At 44.8% G+C, this 14,716-nt stretch overlaps 1 protein-coding gene across 2 annotated transcripts in view; it reads left to right on the top strand.

Annotated features, from left to right (window-relative positions):
- Positions 1 to 14,035, top strand: part of AIFM1 (apoptosis inducing factor mitochondria associated 1) — a 36,919-nt gene extending 22,884 nt beyond the window's left edge. For both annotated transcript variants that reach the window (XM_031005821.3, XM_031005820.3), the window contains exons 7-16: positions 2,747 to 2,831; positions 3,498 to 3,574; positions 4,679 to 4,787; positions 6,193 to 6,300; positions 6,647 to 6,735; positions 7,193 to 7,333; positions 9,932 to 10,074; positions 11,599 to 11,723; positions 13,231 to 13,427; positions 13,769 to 14,035. In XM_031005821.3, the coding sequence (XP_030861681.1) occupies positions 2,747 to 2,831; positions 3,498 to 3,574; positions 4,679 to 4,787; positions 6,193 to 6,300; positions 6,647 to 6,735; positions 7,193 to 7,333; positions 9,932 to 10,074; positions 11,599 to 11,723; positions 13,231 to 13,427; positions 13,769 to 13,840 (1,146 nt within the window). In that variant the 3' untranslated portion in view covers positions 13,841 to 14,035. The remainder of the gene's footprint in view (positions 1 to 2,746; positions 2,832 to 3,497; positions 3,575 to 4,678; positions 4,788 to 6,192; positions 6,301 to 6,646; positions 6,736 to 7,192; positions 7,334 to 9,931; positions 10,075 to 11,598; positions 11,724 to 13,230; positions 13,428 to 13,768) is intronic.
- The last annotated feature ends 681 nt before the right edge of the window (positions 14,036 to 14,716 follow it).

The following is a 14,716-nucleotide window of genomic DNA, read 5'->3' as shown; positions in this document are numbered from 1 at the left end:
GAGCTAGTTTAAGGGGGAAGATAAAATTCAGTTTTGGACCATTAAGTATGAGGTGGAATATCTGCGTGAAGGTGTCTTCTGGGCAGTTGGACATATGACTGCCACGCTCAAGGGACCTGGGCTCAGATAGAGAGCCGAGAATCATCTGCATATGTGTAGAAGTTGAAACCATGAGAGTAGGTGAAGCCTCCCAGGGAGAACTGATCTGGTGAGAAGAGGAGGAAGGCAAGGATAGAGCCCTGGGGAACCCCAATTTTTAGGAGGCAGGCTTAAGAAGAACCCACAAAGGAGACTAGGAAAGAACTTAAAGAGCAGTATGAGGAAACCTGAGGACAGGAGCCAAGGTTGTAGGGAGTTTCAAGAAGGAGAATGTGATCCACAGTGTTACTGTGGCAGAGGAATCTGGGAAGAAAAGAACCGTAAAATGCACTGTGAGATTTGGCGGTTCAGATACCTTTGGGAGGCTGAGGCAGGTGGATCACTTGAGGTTTGGAGTTAGAGACCAGCCTGGCCAACATGGTGAAAACACATCTCTACTAAAAATACAAAAATTAGCCAGGTGTGGTGGCGCACACCTGTAATCCCAGCTACTCAGGAGGCTGAAGCACGAGAATCGCTTGAACCCAAGAGGCAGAGGTTGCAGTGAGCCAAGATTGCATCAGTGCACTCCAGCCTGGGTGACAGAACAAGACTCCATTTCAAAAAATTAATAAAATAGAACAGATACCATTGGGAAGTTAGAAAAGAGGGTAAAGCACTCTTTCAAAAGATTTAAATGAGAAAAGAGAGATGGCAATCGGATAAAAGCGTGAAGAGGACATAGAATCAAAGGTGGGACCTATTGGATGGGACAAGCATGTTAATAGGCTGGATGGGGGTGGTGGGGAGCCCTCATGCCTCATGGGAAGCTGTGGAAGATCACATCTAATGGCTTCATTTGTTTTTGCAATACAATAGAACATAAGATGGTTATCTGAGAGCGAACACCGTGAGGGTTGAGTAGCGGGATTGGATTGAAGAGGGAGCTTACCAAGGACAAATCAAAGGAGGCTAAAGAAGCTGCTTATCCATCAGATCTCAGTTCATGTCATTGCCTCTAGAAAGCTTTACCCAACCCAACCTGACTAGATTGCACATGTCATATGTTCCCAGCGCTACCTGCACTGTTCTTACCACTTATATCACATTTGTCACTCTTGATTATTGTTAGTGCTTGTTAAATTGTCTTGGCCACTAAACTCTGAAAGCAGCAAGGATCACTGTCTCAACTTGATACATAGTAGGTGCTTAATTGAATGGTCTCAGCTAGTAAAGAGTGGTGCAAAGACTGGGGCCCTATTCTCTCTGACTCCAAAGCTCAAGCTCTTAACCATAAGAAGGAGTAGGGTGCAAGGGAATTAAAGGTACTGGCAAAAGAACAGTTTGGGTGTTCTACCATTGGCCCAAATTAGTTAGAATGGAGCAGCTAGTCAAATAAACAGAGAAAATTGAAAGCAAGTATAGGAGACAGACTGAGCGAAAGCTGAAGGGATGGAAAATTGTGACCAACAAGTAGAATAATTGAGGTAGAAGGAGAGGTTTAGGAGATAACAAGATGAGGAAAAGTATGAGCCAGGTTCCAAGGTCTTCAGTGAATCAGGAGGAGTAGCCAGGAGGTGGCTCAAAACAGTGATTCGTAGGAATATAGGACTCCTCTGATGTCCCTCAGAAGAGAATGAAAGTACAAGAATCTGGAAGCAGTAGACCAGTAACCTCAAGAAGCTTGCAGAATGCCAACACCTCCTCCTGGCCTTGTGATGTGGAGTGTGGGGGAACGAACAGCCTCTATGTGTAAGCTCTCCTTAAGATAGAGCCAAGTTTCCATGAAGGCTACAAGTTGGAGAAAGCATTCTGTAAAAATGTTGTAGATGTAGAAGAGTTATTAATAAAGTAATAATAAGTAATTCCAAACAGCCATATAAGAAAGGCTGTTCCGATTCTCCTTTTCCACACATGGGTCAGGGCTTTGGGACTGTCATGACTTGCTCTAATGTTGCTTGCCTTCTCATTGCCGATTTCCAACATATGACTGCCTAAAAAAACTGGGTACCAGAAACTGTGGTTCCCATGATTACTTGGATATGGTTTCTTAAGGATCGCTTTAGGTCAAGAACTAATTCTTCTTATAGGGCTGACAACTTTTTTTGTTTTTGCTTTTGTTTGTTTTTGTTGTTGTTGTTTTGGGGTTTTTTTGTTTTGTTTTGTTTTTGAGACAGAATCTTGCTCTGTTGCCCAGGCTGGAGTGCAGTGGCATGATCTCGGCTCACTGCAACCTCTGCCTCCCAGGTTCAAGCGATTCTCCTGCCTCAGCCTCCCCAGTAGCTGGGACCACAGGCATATGCCACCACACCTGGCCAATTTTTGTATTTTTAGTAGAGACGGGGTTTCGCCCTGTTGGCCAGGCTGGTCTCAAACTCGTGGCCTCAGTGATCTGCCTGCCTCAGCCTCCCAAAGTGTTGGGATTACAGGCATGAGTCACTGTGCCTGTCCTGGGCTGACAACTTCTTATTGACCTGGAGTTTTGGGGTGGTGATGGAAATGTTCTGAAATCAGATAGTGTTGATGGTGGCACAACCTTGTGAATATACTGAAATCCACAGAATTCCACACTTTAAAATGGTGAATTTGATGTGAATTATATCTCAATATAACTTTTTCAAAGCTAATTCATCTCTACCTCTTTTGTGTATGTGTGTGACTGTACCAGGTAGTACAGCTGGATGTGAGAGACAACATGGTGAAACTTAATGATGGCTCTCAAATAACCTATGAAAAGTGCTTGATTGCAACAGGTGAGCATTTCTGGAGATGGCTTTCTTCCCTGATACAGCTCATTCAAGTTTTAGAGTCCAGCCTTCTCTATGGAAGGCATTACTACTTAAGAAAATGGAAACCCAGACTCTCTGAAGTGAGTGTCTTCTCTTGGTACAAAAGCTGGCTGTGTCAAAGCATCCTGGATCACCAGCCCTTCTGGATGATCCTTGCTGTTCTCCCGGTAGAGGCATGACATGAAGAAGTTGCCCTTTTTTCTCTCCCTGCTTAACCCTCACCTTGTGCCCTGTGCCCTGAAAGTGATGTCGTTTGTGGCTTCATTGCCAGTTGCAATCAGAAACCAAGAGGGGAGACAGAAGCAATTTATCAAACCCATGTAGCTATGCTAGCTGGCAAATCCTCATGAGAAACTAGAAGAGAACATGGAAGCCAAAAGTAAGGCCTTTTGGCCACCTAGGGGCAGGGTGTACCCCTTGAAGACAGACTCTTAAATCTGCTTCTCAAAGGAAACTGACAAAAAGCCTGCTGTGAGGCAAGCTGAAGGCAAACAAAGCCTTGGTATCCTATCCTGTTGTTGCCGCCATGGTGTTAAGTGAAGAGGGCTCCACCTTTGTGTGGTGGAGGGAGTATTGTTTGGGCTGGCTTCTGCTTGTTGGGCTAAAGGGTTTTCCTTCTCTTATTTCTAGGAGGTACTCCAAGAAGTCTGTCTGCCATTGATAGGGCTGGAGCAGAGGTGAAGAGTAGAACAACGCTTTTCAGAAAGGTAATTGTCTGCTTTAGTGTTTTCCTTGTGTTGTTTTTGAAGAAGTAGTATAATCTTCCAGTCCCCAAGTGCCCACCCGGGACTTGGGAGATCCAAGTTCTATTTATGGCTCTTCTCCAGACTTGTTATCTGGCCTTGAACAAGTCACTTCCTCTCTCTGCACCTCAGATACCTCACTCAAGGGTTTTAAGCTCCTAGGGAAAAAATGGAGTGTTTGTATTGCTTGCAATAGATCCTTCTGATTGCTCTTCCATAGTTGTTTTTTCCTGATGTGTTTGATTCATTGGAACCCCTTACAGCCTCTTGGCATTTTTCATTGCAAGTGCTGTGTAGAGACTTCTGAGAAAAAAGTTAAGAGTACCTAAATAAAAAGCAAGGAGGTGTTCTGCTTCTTAACACTGTGCTTATAAAAACTGCTGTCATTTTTCAGGGATAAGATTTGTCCTGTCTTTTTTTTTTTTTCCGAGACTGAGTCTCGCTCTATCACCCAGGCTGGAGTGCGGTGGTGCGATCTTGGCTCACTGCAACTTCCGCCTCCCGGGTTCAAGCGATTCTTGTGCCTCAACCTCCCAAGTAGCTAGAATTACAGGCATGTGCCACCACGACCGGCTAATTTTTTTTTTTTTTTTTTTTTTTTGTATTTTTAGTAGGGACGTTTTACCCTGTTGGCCAGGCTGTGTACTGTCTTTTAAGTTCTTCCTAGAACAAGGCTTGTCAGCCTCTGCAGTATTGGCATTTTGAGCTGGATAATTGTAGTGGGGGCTGTCTTATGCCACTGTAGTATGTTAGCAGCATCCTGGCCTCTGCACACTAAATGCTGGGAGCACCTACTTGCCCTGACAACCAAAAATGTCTTCAGATATTGCCAGATGTCCTCCTGGGGAAGATAGGGACAAAACTGCCACCAATTGAGAACCACTGTTTATAGAAGGAATTTTACCATGAAGAAATAAATTTGCATTAATAACATAGAAGTTATAATTGAGTCACTTTATACAAGGAGAAAATTTACTTTTGCCAAAGATTTAGAAGAAACTACTTCCTAGTATTATTATCCTATGCCCCTTTTGGAAATTAATGGACTAAACTGATGTGATCCTGCAGATTGGAGACTTTAGAAGCTTGGAGAAGATTTCACGGGAAGTCAAATCAATTACGATTATCGGTGGGGGCTTCCTTGGTAGTGAACTGGCCTGTGCTCTTGGCAGAAAGGGTGAGTATTGAGGAGTGACCTTGATTTTCTTTCTCTAGTCTTATATAGCTTTTCTGTGAATCCCAGAGATGTGTTTGGCAGGATCAGTAGAAAGAGTTTAATTAAGGTTTATTTATTTATTTTTTTTGAGATGGAGTCTCGCTCTGTCGCCCAGGCTGGAGTGCAGTGTCGCGATCTCGGCTCACTGCAAGCTCTGCTTCCCAGGTTCAGGCCATTCTCCTGCCTCAGCCTCCCGAGTAGCTGGGACTACAGGCGCCTGTAACCACGCCTGGCTAATTTTTTGTATTTTTAGTAGAGATGGGGTTTCACCGTGTTACCCAGGACCGTCTCGATCTCCTGACCTGGTGATCCGCCCACCTTGGCCTCCCAAAGTGCTGGGATTACAGGTGTGAGCCACCACGCCCAGCCTAATTAAGGTTTATATAGTGAAAAGCTAAGCACTGAGATTAGTTCTGGTGAGGGATCCCTTGGTGACCAAAAAGCTGTCACCTGAGCAACTTAACAGCGATGCATTTTTTTTTTTTTTTTGAGATGGAGTTTCACTCTTGTTTCGCAGGCTGGAGTGCAATGTTGTGATCTCTGCTCACCACAACCTCCGCCTCCCAGGTTCAAGCGATTCTCCTGTCTCAGCCTCTGGAGTAGCTGGGATTACAGGCATGCACCACCACACCTGGCTAATTTTGTATTTTTGGTAGAGACAGGGTTTCTCCATGTTGGTCAGGCTGGTCTTGAACTCCCAACCTCAGGTGATCCACCCACCTCGGCCACCCAAAGTGCTGGGATTATAGGTGTGAGTCACTGCACCTGGCCAACAGCAATACTTTCTTTCCTTTCCTTTCCTCTACCCTCTATGCCAGGACTCCTTAGAAATAAAATATTAAGGAAAGTGAGTTATGAAGATGATAAGGGCAATGCAGACTACAGAATTATGGGTGTCTTTGAACTGCTGCTTCCTGTAAAATGCCAAAAACTTCTTTGGGCACATGATGGTTCCCAGCTTGAGAGATCTGTGAGCTCCAGTTGGAATGTTTCATGGCAACTAGTTTTCTTAATGTTCTTTTTCAGATATATGAAATCAGGGCATCTTTTCAGGAGGATGCTTCCTATTCAGAGGTTGCAAAGCACTTATGTAATCCTTAGGTGACTGCATGGGTGGAAGTGCACAGAGTTCACCATCTGAAGCTTAATCTGGGGCCAGCAGTTCTGATACCTGTTGTATTTGCGTTACAAATGAACTTGAGCACCGAGGCCCTCATGCCCACTGTCCTGTAAGTGGGCGCTCGGCCTGGATTGCAGCTCTGCCCTGTCTGTAGTGAGGGCTGCCTGCTGCTCCTTTACTTCTCTTCCTGTCTTCCTAGGATTGACTTTTGCTTCCTGCTGTAACTACTCTGTTTCTTCTTCCCAGCTCGAGCCTTGGGCACAGAAGTGATTCAGCTCTTCCCCGAGAAAGGAAATATGGGAAAGATCCTCCCCGAATACCTCAGCAACTGGACCATGGAAAAAGTCAGACGAGGTAGAGAGACTGTTTCTATATGCTGCCACTCTATTTCCTTTGAGTGTGACCTAAGGCAAACTTCGCTTCTATAGGAACCCCCTTGACATAAGCCCTATCAGCTGGCCTGTAAAACGTTTCCACCATTCTCCAGTCAGCTAAGTTCATCTAGGTGTTCTGAATCAGATGCCCCAAATTCCTGGAAGTGCTGAAAATGAACCATGGGTGTAGGTTCTTGCAGCTCTCCAAAACTGCCTGTGTACTGATAATTGGTTTTACCGTGGAGGAGACCGCTGGTCAGCTTTCCTACTTCCCATGAAAGTGATAGCCTCGTAGGCTCACTCTCAGGTCTTGTTTGCCTTTACAGAGGGGGTTAAGGTGATGCCCAATGCTATTGTGCAATCCGTTGGAGTCAGCAGTGGCAAGTTACTTATCAAGCTGAAAGACGGCAGGAAGGTAAGGAAGGAAAAGATAGTCTGCCAAAAGGCCTTCCAGTTCTCCACTCCCCTTGCCTCATTCTTACTCCTTCATTTGACACCAGTAGATTAGTTTTCCTGGCAGTTGCCATTAACCTGATATAATTTTCCGAATTAACCATCCCTCCATTAAAACAGAATGATGAGAGCCAGAGTAGGCTCCTGTGAACCACTTTCCCTTAGCCCCATTCTATCTGTCTCACAGAGTTTTGAGTCCTGGCTAGGGTGGCAGGTTTCTGTTCGAATGACATGGGGGATGTGCATGGGATGGGGTGGTGGAGGCTTATGAAATAGAACTTAAAATCCATTTATCAGAGGTAAGTTAACCCATGATTTTTTAAAGTCCCAATTCTTAATGGCATGAAGGGCCATTGTTACGCCTGTAGGCATAAATGGAAACTGTGGTAATTGACTGAATTATTTCTTTTTTGCCTCAGGTAGAAACTGACCACATAGTGGCAGCTGTGGGCCTGGAGCCCAATGTTGAGTTGGCCAAGACTGGTGGCCTGGAAATAGACTCAGATTTTGGTGGCTTCCGGGTAAATGCAGAGCTACAAGCACGCTCTAACATCTGGGTGGTAAGTGTGCTACAGCATGACCAGGCATAGTTCATTCTCCCTAGCCTGTGAACAAGTCTGCCCGGTGGTGTGCTAAAGCTCATCAACAGCCTAACCAAATAGGGTCAGAGTGTTTAGAGGCTGAGGGTACAGAATAGAAATGTGTGAACTGCTTGATTCAGAAGACCAGGTATGGCCTCACCTGCAAGCTAGTGGCAGATGAAATGAACAGTGTGCATGCCTGCAGGGGTAGAGCTCTTCCGGTTCTACTTATTGGCAGCAGCTACTGGCATAACCCCTTGTGGGCATGCACATAAGCCTTCAGATGGATCTGCTGTTCCCTTTACTCAAACGTGAATCCGGAGGATGGAGGATGAAGCAATGTTATAACCTGTTCCCTAGAAAGGAAAATTACTCTGTTTTCATTTTCCTTGAGTACTATTTTTAGCTGTTTTTTACAATCTATTATGACACAAACAAGACTATAGTATGTAGGAACCACGAGGTAATTTCCCCATTGCTAGTTACAAGTGTATTGTGTTTGTTTATGGACTCTGCAACTAAGGACATAGGTACCTTGGAGGAATTTTTTTCCCCCTCCAAACCTTGTTGTTGTTTTTTTTTTTTTTCTAAAAAAAAAAGATGTACTGGATTTTTTTAACCTGTTATAAAAGTAATACGTGGGCCAGGAGAAGTGGCTTACGCCTGTAATCCCAGCACTTTGGGAGGCTGAGGCAGGTGGATCACTTGAGATCAGGAGTTTGAGACCAGCCTGGCTAACATGGCGAAACCCTGTCTCTCCTAAAAATACAAAAATTAGCCAGGTGTGGTGGCACAGGCCTGTAATCCCAGCTACTTGGGAGGCTGAGTGAGGCAGGAGAATCACTTGAACTAAGGAGGCAGAGGCTGCAGTGAGTGGAGATCATGCCACTGTCCTCCAGCCTGGGCAACAACACAGCAAGACTCAGTCTCAAAAAAAAAAAAAAAAAGTAATATGTGGTCAATGTAGAAGACAGACAAGAAGGAGAGAGGAGAGGAAAGTCACCTGCAGCAACCATTAATATTTTGGTGTATTTCTTTCCCTTTGTTTCCTTGCATGTAGGTTTTATTGTTGGTTTGTTTTATTCGTGGCAAGCATACTATATATAATATTCTGCTCTTTTCCACTTAACACCATAAATGTAAGCATTTTCTATGTTGCTTCAGACTTTGTAAACAGTTTAATGACTATATATTCCATTAAGCGAATTTCACAGTTTACCGTTGCTCACTCGTTGGATTTTTAGGTTGCTTTGGGGGAGTCTAAATAGCCACAAAGATGAACAAAGGGTTAGAGAGCTTAAATACCACATCCTTCGTGAAGCTGGTCCAGTTCACCCCCGGCTGGAGGTTCTCGCCCTCTGCTTGAAATACTTGACTCCTTTAATCTGTACCTCTCATATGGCACACTACTGTTTACATTGCTCTGTAGTTGTGAGCAAGGCTGTATCTTTCTGTACTAGGTTGTATGCTCCTCATAGTCAAGGTCCATGTCAGTTTTGTCTCAGCAACCCGGACAACATAATACTTTTGTATATAATAAGTACTCCATAAATATTTGTCGAATGAATGAATACTGAATGACAAAAAGAAATCTAAGAAAACATTTCTAGGTGAGAGGCAGTCACATCCAAAAACTGGTTTCTACATATAGAAAAGAATATTCTGCAAATCATGGTTATTAAATATCCTGTCTGTTAAGGAAAGAACAGGAAGTAGACATAAGTAAACCGAACTATAGAAGATTTAGGTTAGCTTTATGGAAGCAGAATAGATTTTTTTTCTTTTTTTTTTTTGAGGTGGTGTCTCGCTCTGTTTCCCAGTCTGGAGTTCAGTGGCACGGTCTCGGCTCACTGCAACCTCCGCCTCCTGGGTTCAAGCCATTCTCCTGTCTCAGCCTCCCGAGTAGCTGGGATTACAGGCGCTTGCCACCACACACGCCTAATTTTTTCTATTTTTAGTAGAGATGGGGTTTCACCATATTGGCCAGGCTTGTCTCGAACTCCTTGTGATCCGCCCACCTTGGTCTCCCAAAGTGCTGGGATTACGGGCATTTGCCACTGCACCTGGCCTGGAATAGATATTTTAAAATGAGATCTCAGGCCAGGCGTGGTGGCTCACGCCTGTAATCCCAGCACTTTGGAAGGCTGAGGCAGGCACATTGCTTGAGCCCAGGAGTTCAAAACCAGCCTGGGCAACATGGCAACACCCCATCTCTACCAAAAAAAAAAAAAAAAAAAATTTAGCCGGGCATGGTGGTGCATTCCTGTAGTCCCAGCTACTTGGGAGGCTGAGGCGGGAGGATCATCTGAGCCTGGAGGTCCAGGCTGTGGTGAGCCATGATCGCACCACTGCACTCCAGCCCAGGCAATAGAGTGAGACCCTGTCTAAAAGAAAAAAAAAAAATTTAAATGGGTTATCAGCTGTTTTTGTTAGTTTAAGTACAACTCTGGCCTGTAGATGGAAAACATGAATTAGTTACCATTACAAGTGTTCTTTGAGCCCCCAAAGTTTATATTTTGTCTTTAACTTGCTTTTTTTTTTTTATCATGTGTTCATGTTATGTATTTGTTTCCACAGGCAGGAGATGCTGCATGCTTCTACGATATAAAGTTGGGAAGGAGGCGGGTAGAGCACCATGATCACGCTGTTGTGAGTGGAAGATTGGCTGGAGAAAATATGACTGGAGCTGCTAAGCCGTACTGGCATCAGTCAATGTTCTGGTAATAGTGGTGTGCCTTGGGGACCCAATTGATTACAACTCAGTATCTCTAGGACCATAACACAGAGTTATGATTTGGTTTTATTATGAGCCAGTTAGCTTCATACAGAAGGGAAAAAAGTCCATCTTATGTCCACACATTCTACCCTCAGGTAGCCATCTGGCAGAAGTGTCCTGTTTAGTTTTTCACCAAACTGATCCTTTTGTAAAACATTAAAAGAGAAAAAAATTATTTTAAGTGTTCTGTCTGGCGTATGTTAGACTAGGTGAATGAATGGAGATGGCACCAGCACTTCCGGCAAAATAGGTCAGAGGCCGAGGTGGGCGGATCACGAGGCCAGGAGTTCGAGACCAGCCTGACCAACATGGTGAAACCCCGTCTCTACTAAAAATACAAAAATTAGCTGGACGTGGTGGCGCATGCCTGTAATCCCAGCTACTCGGTAGGCTGAGGCAGGAGAATTGCTTGGACCCAGGAGGTGGAGGTTGCAGTGAGCCGAGATCACACCACTGCACTCCGGCCTGGGCAACAGAGCGAGACTCCGTCTCAAAAAAAAAAAAAAAAAAAAAAAAGGAATGTCAGAAAGCATTCCAGTCCTAAAAGATGAAAGCTGGTCTGGTATGGTTGCTCATGCCTCTAATCCCAGCACTTTGGGAGGCCGAGGCCGGGGGATTGCTTGAGCCCAGAAGTTCGAGACCAACCTGGGCAACATAGCAAGAGCTCGTCTGAATTTTTTAAATAAAAGGTTTTTAAAAGTTAAAAAAAAGAAAAGTGGAGGCTAAGGGGAAATACTGTAGGTTAATGAAACCATAAAACATCTCAAATTCTGAATTCCATGAATGTGGAACACTCTTTAAAGCTTCAAAAAGGGAATTTCAAGACAAAAGTAGTGAATAGCAAAAGTGGGAACCTCATCACTTTCCAAATGTGGCATGGGATAAAAGCACAAATAAATTCAAGAACATTTCAGTCACCGCATGGATATGTGGTCGTGTATAATGGCTTTTTAAGGAAAAGTCAAAGCTATTAGGGTTAATCTTACTTTCTCATGGTCATCCCTAGATGCTCTAGCAACAGCAGATCAGTTGGCATCTCTCGTGATCTGCATACTAAGTTCTTTGGTTGGCATAAGAGTGCGGTGTTGGTCGGGTGCGGTGGCTCACGTCTGTAATCCCTGCACTTTGGGAGGCCAAGGCGGGCAGATTACTTGAGGTCAGGAGTTCAAGACCAGCCTGGCCAACATGGTAAAACCCCGTCTCTACTAAAAATACAAAAATTAGCCAGGCGTGGTAGTGGGTGCCTGTAATCCCAGCTACTCAGGAGGCTGAGGCTGGAGAATCACTTGAACCCAGGAGGCAGAGGTTGCAATGAACTGAGTTCGCACCCATTGCACTCCAGCCTGGGCAATGAATGAAACTCCGTCTCACAAAAAAAAAAAAAAAAAAATGCAGTGTCATGGAGAATATGTGCTACCGTGTCATTCCTTACAGTCCCTTGACAGAACACCCTCTTCTCTCTTCTTAGGAGTGATTTGGGCCCCGATGTTGGCTATGAAGCTATTGGTCTTGTGGACAGTAGTTTGCCCACAGTTGGTGTTTTTGCAAAAGCAACTGCACAAGACAACCCCAAATCTGCCACAGAGCAGTCAGGTAAGAAAGTCCTAGCACTCCTCTTGGAGAGTGTTGAGAAGCAGTGGTCCAGATTCTCCTGAACAAGGGGTTTCTGTATTGGCCAGAGGGGCTTGTCAGTGAAAGCCTCTCTTCATGTTGTGCTTTAAAAGAAACCAAACCCCAAGTCCTCACTCTTTAGTGGTCTGAGATTTGGCAAAATCAGGTATCCTGGTCAAAGCATAGATTCAAATATTGTGGGTATCTGTCCTAGACAGTGGATGGTGGCTAGCTCAATGACACTGCTGTTTTGTTTGTCTCTGGGAAGACCTTTCTAAGGCAGAAAACAAGAAAACCTGAACTTTTTAGATTGCGTTTTTATTTTTCTTTCTTTCAGTTGTCATTTTTATTATTTTGCTTCAGGCGAATCTCAAGAACACGGCCTGATAGGCTTAGCTTAAGACTGGCAATCCTCCATGGGTCCTGGGCAGGGAGGAACTGGGCTGAGTAGTTATTTAGCTGCCTCCCATTCCATTTGGCAGATCTTAGTGCCAGGTTTTCTTTAGATGGGAGGCACCTCTCTTGGAATGGACTTCTCTCCCACACATGTCTCTTTCATTAACTCCGAGACCTTATTCCTTGACCTTAGCTCAAGTTATTTAACTTCTGCGTCCTTTTGCCAGAGGTGTCTCAAGGGCAAGGTGCTGTTTAAGAAGGAGAAAGCAAGACATTATATGGATATGTAGGTCCTTTTCCTGTGTAATTCTAATGATTCCATATTCCTTAATTCTGATCTCTCCTAGTAACCTAGTAAGTGGATTCATGTCACTGCTTTGTCCACTGGACAGTATTATTTGGAGGCTGGTGGTTCTCAGCAAGGTGCCCCCTTCCTATGCCACCCTTCCCTTCCCCTCTTTCTCTAGGAAGAAATGCCTCCACTATGGTTTTTCCAAATGGAAGTGCCTTCTGCTTTGTTTAAAGTACCTGTCTAATAGCACTGTCCAATAGAACTTTCTGCTGCGATGGAAATGTTCCATCTCTGCTCTGTCCAGTACGTTAGCCACCATCCACATGTGGCTTTTGAGCTCATGAAACATGGTGAGTACAGATAAGGAACTGAATTTTACATCTTACTCAGTTTGAAATGATGTTCATTTACATGGCTGTGGCTAGTGGCTACTGTATTTGGACCATGCAGCTCTAGAATTATTTCTTAGAGGACAAGAACCAGCCTTCTGCAGTTTGAAGAAATCCAGATACCAGGAAATATTCATAGCATGAATTTAAAATGAGATAATAAGGGAGGGAAGTTTAGGGTCAGACTGACCCTGTGCCCAGGAGCTGGCAAGGAAGACCTTTCCTTGGCTTTGTCACTGGAGAGGGGCTGGTGAAGGCCAGGGTTTACTGAGGGGTCATAGAGAAATAAATCCTCTAGAAGTAGCTTGAAGCAGGCCTCGAAAGACTGTTGGCTTCTAGAATTTCCCAAGCTCATAATAACTGAAGTTTTGATTTTGCTTCCATGTTTATTTGTTTTGGGGGCTGGCCACAGGAACTGGTATCCGATCAGAGAGTGAGACAGAGTCTGAGGCCTCAGAAATTACTATTCCTCCCAGCACGCCGGCAGTTCCACAGGCTCCCGTCCAGGGGGAGGACTACGGCAAAGGTGTCATCTTCTACCTCAGGGACAAAGTGGTCGTGGGGATTGTGCTATGGAACATCTTTAACCGAATGCCAATAGCAAGGAAGGTAGGTGCCCGTCATAACTCTTAGAGGAAGATGGGAAGTACGGCTTAGAAACACTCCTGTAACTTCATCGGGTGCCCTGAGATGCATTGTCCCCCGGCCAGGTCAAATTGTGCCTGAGCAGAACAAAGGTATAGCCTTGGCTCAGGAACATTCTTTTTCACTTGGGACTTGGCTGGGTGACCTGGGAGTTGGCAGGCTGCTTGTTTGGGGTTAGTAGAGAACTGTTCCCACAACTCCCTCCCAGTGTGATATGGGGACTGCCCCAGGTAGCCCCATTGTGTGGGCATGGCCTGAACGCAATGGAGTGAGTTAGGGACCTATTGTTACTCTCTCTCCCTCAGATCATTAAGGACGGTGAGCAGCATGAAGATCTCAATGAAGTAGCCAAACTATTCAACATTCATGAAGACTGAAGCTCCACAGTGGAATTGGCAAACCCACTGCCGCCCCTGAGAGGAGGTCGAATGGGTAAAGGAGCATTTTTTTATTCAGCAGACTTTCTCTGTGTATGAGTGTGAATGATCAAGTCCTTTGTGAATATTTTCAACTATGTAGGTAAATTCTTAATGTTCACATAGTGAAATAAATTCTGATTCTTCTAAATTAAATTCTGTTCTCTTGTCAAGGGGGCAGGTGGGTGAAGGTAGAAAGCCACGCATATTAGAAAGCAAGCAAATTGCAGCACCGACCAAGCACAGGATTTTTCTCAGCCTTGTATTCATGCCCTACTCCAGACGCAAAACTCCTTTCATTTCCGAACTTCCCTCACCCCTCCAGACCTCTTTGCACACACCTGCTGTGGCCTCGGCCCACAACACTTGACTCCCCTCCTCTCCTCTCAGGAAGTTCACTATCTCTGAAGACTTTCCCAGCCTTCCAAGCCTCATCCTTGTGTATGTGTCTCCCTGCTAGCCCATGACTTCCTGGAAGCAGAAGCCCTGATGTTAAGGCCTTGCTCATGGTTTTATCTCCAGAGCTTAGCACAGGGTCTGCTTCATAGAAGGGCTTCATAGATCATTGTCGAATGAGTGAACAAATAAATGTATGGAATAGACTCTGTTTACCTGGAACAACTCCTGTCCCAGAAGTGGATTGGGTCCTGCAGGGGACAGAAAGGGCACTTACTACAAATCTGAGTTCAGAGACCTGGTGCTTCACAGTTAAACCTGGAGACGGACTCATGGAAGGACCATCATCTCTTGACTCTTCTGCCTGCTGTCCTCATGCCAGACATCTGTCCTCTCTTAAGCTCCTTTTCTGTGAAATAACGCTTATGGGCATACTTCACT

Source organism: Gorilla gorilla, chromosome X, assembly GCF_029281585.2.
Source record: "Gorilla gorilla gorilla isolate KB3781 chromosome X, NHGRI_mGorGor1-v2.1_pri, whole genome shotgun sequence".
Taxonomy (NCBI): domain Eukaryota; kingdom Metazoa; phylum Chordata; class Mammalia; order Primates; family Hominidae; genus Gorilla; species Gorilla gorilla.
This window is presented reverse-complemented; position numbering and strand designations above follow the sequence as displayed.